The 12,188-nt window shown below is 37.8% G+C and overlaps 1 protein-coding gene across 1 annotated transcript; it reads right to left on the bottom strand.

Annotated features, from left to right (window-relative positions):
* Positions 1-2,507, bottom strand: LOC112202301 (NADH dehydrogenase [ubiquinone] 1 alpha subcomplex subunit 2). Its single transcript, XM_024343249.2, has 3 exons — positions 2,347-2,507; positions 2,161-2,267; positions 1-342 (listed from the first exon to the last, which is right to left on the bottom strand). The coding sequence occupies exons 1-3, from the start codon at positions 2,430-2,432 to the stop codon at positions 239-241; spliced, it is 297 nt and encodes a 98-aa protein (XP_024199017.1). The 5' UTR covers positions 2,433-2,507; the 3' UTR covers positions 1-238.
* Between the last annotated feature and the right edge of the window lie 9,681 nt (positions 2,508-12,188).

Genomic DNA, 12,188 nt, shown 5'->3' with positions numbered 1-12,188 from the left:
TAGGTCAACAGGGGATAATTTCGATCAGGAAGTACATAGGCAGCACAAAATTACTTCCTTTCTGGAAGATTTTCCGTCTTAATGGAAGAAAAAAATACACGTCTTATTCAAACTACAGAACAAGCATTGCTCAGTGCCCAAATAATCATCTTCCACAACTGATCTGCAGAAATGCGGATATAGGAAAGATTTTCCCATGAAGATACATATCTTATTTCATTTCAAACCCATCATCCCATCAGGCTTTAAGAGACTCCCCCACTTTGACAAGGTCCTCAAGTGCTTTTGAGATCTGTTGCTCTGTCAAACCTTCCAGCCGGACACCCCTCTCAACACCCAAGTCTGTTTCACAATCAAAGGTCAGGAACCAACAAAAGAATCAAATAACTTGCGCGTTCAGTAAAGATGTGCAATATCAGAGTATCAGATCATGAAGGGTACTAGAAATGGTGGGTCAAAAGGCACATAAACCCAACAGTGGACACAGATTCATGGAACAAAGTTAACCACAGCTGTTTATCAACGCACAGAATGACGAATGAAAAGGTAAAACTGTTAGCCACGAGGGTGAAAGCAAGCAGATCAAGACCCTTTCATTTCTAATGTTGCTTAGATGCGAATGTTAAATATAGCTCATAACATGCAATTTATTTTTAAAATAGAAAGCAAGGTCCAAGTAGGGGATCCCTAAGGATATTTCCTACCTTATGTGAAAAAAAAATATATCAGAAAAAGGCCTGGCTCCAACCTAAAATAATCCCAGAACCACTTGTTGGAGGTTAGAGAAATAATAATAGTTTGGTAATTCTAAGTTCCAACAAAGTCATCTTAAGTGTCGGTGAATTATGCTCCTGTCATTGCCCTATCCTAATTTTCGATGTGGCTGTTCTTCCAGCTAATCTTCTCCAGTGTCACTTTCAACCAAAAATAACTGTTGAGTAACTCCAATCAAAAGAATAGGTGGATGGATAATAACAAAGAAGCTACTTGGTGTGGTTCATTCTTCAGCACACTTAAATATCTTTACTTGTAGCCACCAACTTTCTGTTTTGGCTTTTGCTTTTAATGTGAATTCTTCAGAAGGTTGCAGTGTTTCAGTGGTCATTGGGAGTTTTGCCTTTGGTTGAAAAGCCACATAATCATCATCAAGATGGTAACCACAACCTTCAAGAATCCCTCATAACATCACTGTAACATATCTAAAAGGTTGCTTATCTCCGTTTTTGTTGATGGGAATAGTAGGTTCCTATTTCTTTCCCACTCAAACTTTTTCAAGGTTCTGCTACTGTGTTTCCACGATTTTAGATTCACTTTCTCTTTAGGTTTCAAGCAAAGATAAATGCAGAGGTTTCTCTTAGGGGCAGTGCAAAATGTGAGGCAAGTGAGCAAAAAGGGGTTGGCTTCCATACGTGAGGGATTAGTTTGCAGGGAATTCAAGTTTTGTTAGCTTTTCTTTGCCTGAGTATTATTATAATTTATAAGTCAGAAGCTACAAGTGAAACTACGACGAGCTGATAAGAAAACCTGAACAGACATGTAACTGTTGCCGAGCAACACTCACATCTTTGAGGCATTAACTTAGTTTCAATAGTTATCGATTACCATCATTGTTAAATTAATGAGGCTTTCAAAAACACAGCGTCATTCAACAGATGACAATGTGAAGAAAAGACACCGAAGACCACTACATATTAAAGCTTGTCAATATATCAGAGGTGAATACTTCCTAAGCCATACTAAGCTAAAACTCATGTTAAAACCAGCAAAAGCTTCTCACCAAAATCTCCAATGCACTTGGCTGGACCAACTCACAAACACCACTGCATACGCACATCCCTATTACATATCTAGGCAGCTCCCATAACATGGGTAACTCTGTAAAATTACTCTTCTAACGGTAAACACATATCTCCTAGTAAAAAAAAAGCATCAAAAAAATAGAATTTTTCACTGATCAGCTCCTAATGAACTCAAAGTACCAGATGCAATCAGGTAAAGATAAATGTGTCTTGGTCATGTGCAGCATCTCATAACCGAATTTTTCACTTCATTTTCTCAAGTAATCAAAATTTCAAAAGCATTGAGAAATGTTAACAAAGAAAAAAGATTGAAAAACCCAGAAGAAGAAGAAAAAAGTGAGGGAAGAGTGGGAATAAATACCATATCTAGCCCATAGCTGAGGCTCAATCCCACTGCTCTCGCGAATCAAGATGGGCAATTTGGGGTTCAAACTCTTGAGATCCTTGTAATTCTTCTCCACAAATGTTCTGCAAATGCGAAGGCGGATTTTCATTGTTATCGATGTTAAGGAAGAATTGAGAGGGAAAACAAAAAAAAAAAGAGTACCTGGTGGTGGCGCTTGAAGGAGATGACTGGCAGAGTAGGATCCTAAGCTCCTTTAAGTTCCGAGATAGACTTCCCCTCCATGCCATTTTCTTTTCTTTCTTCTCTCGCTATCGGACTCCGACTCTCCCCTTCTTCTTCTCTGCTTGGCTCTAGAACAAAGATTCAGGCTGTGCCAATTTTTATGCGTTTGATGACTTTTGGGTACAACTACATGTCGTTTTCTGAAACGAAAAACAACGCGTCACCCAGAGAAGAGTGTTTTTTTTTTTTACACCTTTTTGTTTGGGAAATTATTGTACGACCCCGGCAAAATCCCGTATATGTGTTCCGCGCTCAGCCCCTGACGGGCAAGTATAATTCTCATGAAATTTAACCAATTCAATTATTTACCAAACACATGTTACAATTCTATTGTTATCATCGTTGTTGTTGTTGTTGATTGACTTGATTCCTTCTCGTCTGATCTTATCTAGCGCTAAGGCTTAATCATGAAGTTAGTGAGGATAAATAGGTAACTCTCAAAAAAGAAGAAATTTTATGATTGATGGGAAAATTTTATATATCTATAGTTTTGAAGGGAAAGATGCATCATCAATAATTATTTAAAAGATCTGCGCGTGGGTAGCTAAACACCAACTTCTTGCAATTTCTTGTATACCATTATTATTTTTAAATTTTTTCAATAAGTACAATTTTTTCAATAAGTACATAATATTATTTGTTACTTGTCCTCGGAAAAAAGATTGTAAAACAAACCAAAATTATGAGCAACGTAAGTACGTAACCTTAGTTCCAGGCAACATGTCTTATCTCACTAACAGTGCATAGGGGTGGAAACAAGTCGAGACGTCGAGTTTAGGTGAACCCAAAAGTGTTCAAGTTAATTTAGCTTGAATATTGGATGATTTGGATCGAGCTTTATAATTTGTTCAAAATTGTCTTGGTCACTTTTGTTTTGTCCCAAGTTCTCACTTGGCCTTTGTTTGTATAACAACCCTTAAGATTCGAACTTAAACTTGTAAGACCAGTAAATACAATTTCTTTTTTATTTTATTACAAAATCTTTTACATGAAATAAATCTTTTGCATAAGCAAGCAATACTCTGGTCTTATAACAAAAATATAAAGAGCTCATGAATTGTATTTACGAACCAAGCTCAATGCGAATCTAAACTATTTTGAGCTTGTTTTACATACAAAAAAAAAAATTGAATAAAAATTAATATCATTAAAATCAATAGCTAGTAAATTGCTAATGACTAAAGTCTAACTGTACTTACAATAAGATAGCCAGCAAGAAAATTCGAATATCCTATTATAAGCAATCCAAAATCATGACAAGTCGATAATAAGCTCGCTAAAATGAGCAAATTTATAAACAAAGAAACTTCGTGTCTTCTAGGGCAAAACCATTTACTAGCATCCCCATTCGTTACGAGCGCAATTGTGGTACCAACAGAAAGCCACTTCCTAGCAAACAAATAAGAGCACCTTCTTATTCATAAGCGGCTTAAAAAAAAAAAAAACTTCAATCTTATTACAAATAATTACCAACTCCTGTAGCAATCTTGATGCGAAAACGATTGATCCTGAACCATGTATCGACCCAATTGCTTAAGAATGTCCATCTCTTAGGCTAGGCCCACCTTCAGCACTAAGTGATAATTGAGGGTGGCAAAGCACCCTCCCTACTGGCCCACAACATAGAGCCTAATAACCCAAATATGAGCCCAAGCCCAAACCTGAGCAAAGTGGGCAGAAGTCTATCCCTTCTGCCATTGCACCTCCACCCCCGCCATGAAATCTGGCGGCCTTCTCTTCCACCCTATCAGCTGCAGCTATGTGCAAGCGCCAATCAACAACACCAACTTCCGATTATGTGACTCCAAAGCACCGTCCAAGCCTATAAAACGCAGCAGATCAGAATCAACAACGAAGACGCTGCAAAGGAGATGCAGATGCCGATGCTCTTCTGCTATCGACACCACCTGCGAGCTTCCAAGATCCAACCAAACCCCTCAAATCACCTTCGATCAGCCACTGCCACAGTCTCTCAGCGTGAGGCAACGCTAAAATGTCGTAGGCCTCATCAAAAAGCCTGCGGATCAAGTGAGCCGATGGAGGCCCGCCGGCCCTGAGGGCTAAAAGCCCAGCCCGGCCCGTTAAAAAGCCCGCCTCGGTGGGTAGTGGGCCGGCCCGCAAAAACCCTGCTCGGCCCGCCAAAGGCCCGCTAGGCCAGGCCCGTAAAAGCCTGCTAGACCCGGCCCGTAAAATATTATATATGTATGTGTGTGTGTGTGTGTTTATAAATACTAGTCTGCAATCACATGCTCTGCATGTGTAAGAAAATTTTAATTGTAAAAAAAAAAAGAGTTATCTGCAAAAGAAAATAGATTTAGTGGGTAGTTATTGCAGAGAGAAAATAGTGGGAGAAAAAATGGGAGGTTGTGAGATAATTTCTTTTCAATTTTCTTAATAAAATCTATTTTATAATTTTCCTATTTACCCTTGTGATTTAATTTGTTGTCAAAGTTTTTTAATCTTTCAGGGTTAAATCTGTCAAAATTTTCAGTTTTGACTAACAAAGCCTCTTCTCTTAATAATAGTATAGATATATATATAGACACATATAGATATATAGATATATATATATATATATATATTTGTGTGTGTGTTTATATATATGTGTGTGTGTTATATAAATATATATATATAGATATAGATATATATATATATATATATATAACACACACAAATATATATATATGTGTGTGTGTTATATAAATATATATATAGATATAGATATATATATATATAACACACACAAATATATATATAGACACATATAGATATATATTTGTGTGTGTGTTTATATATATGTGTGTGTGTGTTTATATATATATATATATAACACACACACACACATATATATCTATATATATAACACACACACACACACATATATATAGATATATGTGTGTGTGTGTGTGTGTTTATAAATATATACACACACACACACATATAGATATATATTTCATATTTGTGTGTGTGTTTATATATATGTGTGTGTGTGTGTGTGTGTGTGTGTGTGTTATATATATATATATATATATGACTATATGTGTGTGTGTGTGGAAATTCTTATATTTCTATATAAAATATGTGCTAATGTGCATATATATATTCTACATATCGGTTGACCAATCCGGTCGGATTCGAAAATATGGTGAAATTGGCTAAATTTTTTACCACACTCATAATTTATTGTAATAAACTCATCCAACGGTCGGTTTTTTCATTTTCTTTGAATTGATAGGGGTTACTCTTTGGAGTGTATAGACCAATGTGTTTGTAACAAAAATTAATTTTTTTTATCTTATGTCCATGCACATCCATCGGTGGAATATATACAAACGTGATGTGAAAAAATAAGCACGTTTTGTGGTTGTCACGCCATCGGTCAACCAATAAAACATATAAGTGACTACGGTTGACCAATCCGATCGGATTCGAAAATATGGTGTAATTGGCTAAATTTTTTACCACACTCATAATTTATTGTAATAAACTCATCCAACGGTCATTTTTTCCATTTTCTTTGAATTGATGGGGGTTGCTCTTTGGAGTGTATGATATATAAATATAGGTTTATAAGAGTAACTACGTTTGACCTATTTGATCGAATTCGAAACGAGAACCAAATTGGCTGAATTTTCTACAACCACCATAAAACATTACAATCTCTCCATCGAGCGGTTGGTTTCTCCGAATTCATTTTCCACTTCATGGTTGCTTTAGAATGAACTTAAACAATTTAAATGCAATGTACAAGTCATACAACTTTAGGAATAAAGTTGGTATAGTCCAATGTGTTTGTAATTAAAATTAATTTTTTTTATCTTATGTCCACTCACATCCATCGATGGAATATATACAAATGTGATGTGAAAAAATAAGCACGTTTTGCGGTTGTCACGCCATCGGTCAACCAATAAAACATATAAGTGACTACGGTTGACTAATCCGATCGGATTCGAAAATATGGTGAAATTGGCTAAATTTTTTACCACACTCATAATTTATTGTAATAAACTCATCCAACAGTCGGTTTTTCCATTTTCTTTGAATTGATAGGGGTTGCTCTTTGGAGTGTATGATATATAAATATAGGTTTATAAGAGTAACTACGTTTGACCTAGTTGATCGAATTCGAAACGAGAACCAAATTGGCTGGATTTTCTACGACCACCATAAAACATTACAATCTCTCCATCGAGCGGTTGGTTTCTCCGAATTCATTTTCCACTTCATGGTTGCTTTAGAATGAACTTAAACAATTTAAATGCAATGTATAAGTCATACAACTTTAGGAATAAAATTGGTATAGTCCAATGTGTTTGTAATTAAAATTAATTTTTTTTATCTTATGTCCACGCACATCCATCGATTGAATATATACAAACGTGATGTGAAAAAATAAGCACGTTTCGCGGTTGTCACGGCATCGGTCAACCAATAAAACATTTAAGTGACTACGGTTGACCAATCCGATCGGATTCGAAAATATGGTGAAATTGGCTAAATTTTTTACCACACTCATAATTTATTGTAATAAACTCATCCATGTTAAAGGAAAAACATATTGTGTGCCTTCGTCAAAGTGATTGACGGAGAGAGAATCAAGCAATTACCAATTAACATCAATCAGCGTGAATTACGAACCAATCAGTAGTTAATGTCATCATTGTAATTGTTCTTTCCATTGTAATTCTCTCCCTATATAAAAGGGGTTATGAAATGAAATGAGTAGACCAATTCCAATTCTCATTTTACTTTTACAAGTTATCAGCACGCTCAGAGCAAATAGCCAATAGAAAAAAATCCTGATTTTCTAGTTTTCTTTCTATCGAAAAGAAACCAAAACCCTAGAAGAAATTTTTTTTTTCTTCCTTTTTCCTACCGCCACCAACAAAAAAAAAAAAAAAAATTTCTTCTCCATCCAAGACCGGCCCCATCTAGACCGGCCTCACCCCCATTCCGGTCTTGATCCCAGCCAAGAGCAATCTGCTCTCGCACCCAGCCCAGAGCAATTTGCTCTCTGCACCCATCTTTCTCTAGCGGACACGCAGCAGGTTAGCAGCACACCATCTTCCCCAGTCGATCACTTGCAGCCCACCTTGTTTCCAGTCGCACAGCCCAGCCTCTCACAACCGGCGGCGACCACAGCCTCTCTGCACCCACCGGCTTCCCGGGTCCTTGCCCAGTGCCTCCGATCCAACCTTGCACCGCCGGACAGCCAGATCGATCATTCAACCTCCAGCCCCGCCTGCGTCGTTTCCAGCAGCCCATTTCAACACCGATTCGGCGATCCCTGTCCAGCACCGGTCTACAGCAGCCGGCCAGACCGAGCCTTGCAGCAGTCTCAGCCAGATCCCTACGCAGCCTCGGCCCATTCTCAAGGAAACAGCAGAGAGAATCAGAAGAAAAAAGAGCAGAAGAAGACGACCAAAGAAAGAAAAAAAAAAAAAAAAAAAACAGTGTGACCCGGCCCAATAAAAAAAAAGAACAGGCCTTGCAGGCCAGCATAACAAAAAAAAAACAAAAGAAGTAGGCCTGAGGCCCAGAAAAAAAAAAAAAAGAAAAAAAAAAAGGTCTTTGTGGCCCATTGCTGGAAAAAAAAAAAAAAGGGAAGCGGCCCAGTTTTTCTCAAGCATAAAAACATCGCTACGCACGACTGCATCAACACGCGCGTGCTCTAGGATTGTTTTATCGAAATCAAGTATGTTTTCTTTATTTTATTTTATGATTTTAACAAAGCATGCTTTATATTTTATTGTTTATGCTTTTATTTTATTTTGTTATTAAACATGTTTAATTAGATAATTTTTGTTTTAAGCATGCCTTATTATTTATGTTTTATATCCTTATATTTAAGCATGATTTATAATTATGTTTAAGCATGCTTTATATTTTATTGCTTATGTTTTTATTATTCAATTATGAGCATGTTTTGTGAATTTTATTTACTCTTATATAATTATTCCTAAGCATGCCTTTATATTATGCTATTGTTTACATTTTATTTTACGCATGATATATTATTGCTATTATTATGTGTAGTATATAATTTGTTGTATATTTGTGAAATTTGAGAATGCCATGTAGTTTATTTTTATATGCTATATTTAAATGTGCTATGATTATTTTTAATGCAACATATCAATACCGTTTGGCCATGATAATGAAAATTCATGCGCATTATACACACTTACTGTGATAAAGTATTTTCACATAGCATCGAAAAAAAAATGTGTGACCATTATGAATCTTGGTCTTGAAATCTAATTCATACGTTTGGAAAATAATTCACGTGGATGTCTTTATGACTGCGTAATTTATTTCTTCTCTCTTGTTTATGTAGATGGCTGATCCAACTCAACCTGAGTTTGACATTTTGGACTCAGACGGACTTGAGTACCACCGTTGGGTTTCCGATGTAGAAACTGCTTTTGTGGCACGAGACTACACTGCCACCATCAAAACTCCCACTGACCCCAAAGACGATGGACCGTCTGATAAGGTGAAAGCAAATGCCTTAATGTTTTTGAGGCGACACATTGATCCTAGCCTACGCTGGGAATACCTTCAGTTGAAGACACCCAAAGAACTGTGGAATGCCCTTAAGGGACGTTTTGGGAACATTCATGACACCTTGCTCCCAGAACTGACCGTTCAGTGGAATGAAATCCGCTTGCTTGACTACAAAAGGGTCAATGACTTCAACAGGGACATGTTGCGCCTAAAAGCACGTCTAAATTTATGTGGAAAGGAACTCACAGAAGATGATATGATCCAGAAGACTCTTTCCACTTTTCCTACTTCAGCAATTATACTAGCGAAATAGTATAGGCTGGAGTATGATAACAAAAGAATCACAACCTTCAACAAGCTGATCAACCTACTACAAGTGGCTGAGAGGCATAATGAGGTTCTTTTGAACAACAATGCCAGGCCTGTTGGGACAAAGAAAATTCCTGAAGCTAATTATGGCAAAGTGAAAGGTGGACAGAACCCCAATGCAAAGGGGGTTGGACGTGCTGATCCCTACCCACGTGACAATAATGCACCACGTGGCAAGGGACATGGGGGTCGTGATATGGGCCGTGGAGGCCCTCCCAATGTATGGCGCAGAGATGGTGGCGCTGAGATGGTGGCGCTAGTGGTCATGGAAACAAGGTGCAAAGGGCACCTAAGAACCCTTCAGTCAAACAGAATAGAGTTGGCAATGAACCATGCTATAGGTGTGGAGTCATTGGGCATTGGTACAAGAACGGCCAAGCAAGCAACAGAGTAGCAGCCAATTACAAGAGGTATAGGGAGTCTAAAGAACAAGAGGCTCACTATATGGAAGAAGGAGGCCATGACCCAGACGTCAACCTCACAATTGCAGACTTTAATGGCAACAAGGAACTTGCTCGGTCAACCGATGCCCCAGATTTTGACTGATCTGCTTTATTTACTTTATTTTCCAAAAACAGTTGTGAAGGCATAATGCTTCATTCTTAATTAGACTATTACTTGGTCTTAAAGTTTATTTCAATAATGGTTTGATGAATTAGAACAAGACCTTGATTTGATTATCGTTGGCTTATTAATAAATTTCGAATTTTATTATGAAGTATTGAATTTATTCCAATTTATTTTCTATACACATATTTACATGGTTCGAAATTGCAATATAAAGATGTAAAGCAATACATCTAGAGAAAAAAAATTATTATTAGAATGAAAAGATTATCATTCTACTAAAATAGCATTACTCTAAAGAATCTGAGATATATATTTAAAGTCAAAAACGCTCTGTATGCACCAAGAGCTAATCGAACCTTGTTAATGTTTCAAAGCAATTTGTGCCAACGGTTATCATGTAAAAACACACCGTGAGAATGGAACTGAATACCTTGATATTACATCTAATGACTGTGGAAGGAAACACATCTTAGAGAAACTTATGAGTCGATTTACTGGACTGTACCTTACTACGATTCGGATCATTGAATCCTATACTGTCACCAACAATGAAATGTGGGACACTGACTCATACAGGCTTTTCCATGACTGCCTATGGCACCGAGGTCGTGACATGATGATCCGTATTTTTCAAGAACTCACATGGACATCCCTTCTTTCGAGTGAAAAATGGGAGAAAAATCTACCACACTGCAAGGTGTCGATTCTAGGATTGCTCAAATGCAGTCATTGCTTTATGAAGTACCAGAAGCACCACCTCCCTCCCATTATGCCTCATTGACTATTTCAAAGGCACATCACTCGTTTTGCAAAGCCTGCTCTTTAGCAAAAATAGGATCAAGACCTTCCTATGCTAAAGATACAAAACAAAACATTCCATTCTTACAAAGGATACAAAGAGATGTCTGTGGACATATCCATCCAGAATGCGGACCATTCAAGTACTTTATGGTTCTGGTGGATGCTTCTATAATCTGGTCACATGTCGTTTTATTGTCCACAAGAAATGCTGCAATACTCCTAGCATAAATTATACGTTTAAGGGCTCACCACCCTGATCACCCTATCAAGTCTATAAGGCTTGATAATGCTGGAGAGTTTACATCAAAAGCATTTGATGATGATTGCATATCTATTTGGATCGATGTAGAGCATCCTGTACCCCATGTGCATATACAAAATGGTCTCGCAGAAGCCACCATCAAAAGGCTACAGATGGTGGCTAGGGCATTGGTTATGCGCACCAACATGCCTATATCTGCATGAGGTTATGCAATATTACACGCAGCTTTACTTATTCGTTTAAAGACCCACAACTAGCCAACCATTTTCTGCGTACCAGTTGGTAACTGAGCCTGACATTTCACACTTACGCATATTTGGTTGAGCAGTATATGTGCCTATTGCGCCCCCACAACGTACCAAAATGAGTCCTCAGAGACGATTAAGTATTTATGTTGGATACGAATCCAAAACAATTATCTGCTATTTGGAAACCTTGACAGGCGATCTCTCTACCGCTAGATTTGCGGATTGTCATTTTGATGAGACAGTCTTCCCGTCGTTAGGGGGAGATAGGAAAAAGGATTTTCCAAGGGAACGACAGGAATTGTCGTGGTTTGTCCCCACTCTGTCTCATTTTGATCCCCGCACTTCATAAAGTGAAAGTGAAGTGAAAAGAATAATCGATCTTCAGAACGTAGCAGATTCGATGTCTGATGCGTTTACTGATATCGTAAAAGTGACGAGATCATATATTCCAGCTGCAAACGTGCCTGCAAGGTTAGAAGTCCCCAACAAGGGGCACGGTGCCGCAGATAGAGGCACTGCAACCGCGCTTAGTGGAGGTGTGGTTGAGTCCGTGGTTCCCCAAGGAAGAGGGGGAGGTCACTTGGTTCCATTGACACTCACCCAAGGAAGAAGAGGGTGAGTAAGGCACAAACCAATCATCAATGTATAGAATCCCTCTCGTGAGATTGTCTCTGATTATAGTTATGTCCATGAATCAATACTGGAGGACGCTCTGATGTTTGAAATGATTCCAAAGAACAAAGAAATCTCAAAGGATTACGAGAGTACGTATGAGTTGATAGAAAAATCTTCCATACACATTGATGATATATATACTGTTGCTCAAGGAATCATAGAGCACGATGATATCGAACCACGCTCTGTTGAAAAATGTCAACAAAGAGCAGATTGGCCTAAATAGAAAGAATCAATCCAGGTAGAATTAGATTCTCTGACAAAGAGACAGGTATTTGGTCAGGTAGTGCTAACCCCACCAAGTGTAAAGCCTGTAGGACATAAAT

The sequence above is a fragment of the Rosa chinensis genome, chromosome 5, assembly GCF_002994745.2.
Source record: "Rosa chinensis cultivar Old Blush chromosome 5, RchiOBHm-V2, whole genome shotgun sequence".
Taxonomy (NCBI): Eukaryota; Viridiplantae; Streptophyta; class Magnoliopsida; order Rosales; family Rosaceae; genus Rosa; species Rosa chinensis.
The sequence above is the reverse complement of the archived record's forward strand: the minus strand, read 5'-3'. Positions and strand labels throughout refer to the sequence as shown.

Coding starts and splice junctions, on each gene's coding strand:
- LOC112202301 (XM_024343249.2), bottom strand. CDS start 2,432: ATGGCATGGAGGGGAAGTCTATCTCGGAACTTAAAGGAGCTTAGGATC. Junction 2,268..2,346: donor CCTTCAAGCGCCACCACCAG/GTACTCTTTTTT, acceptor TCGCATTTGCAG/AACATTTGTGGAGAAGAATT. Junction 343..2,160: donor TCAGCTATGGGCTAGATATG/GTATTTATTCCC, acceptor ATTGTGAAACAG/ACTTGGGTGTTGAGAGGGGT.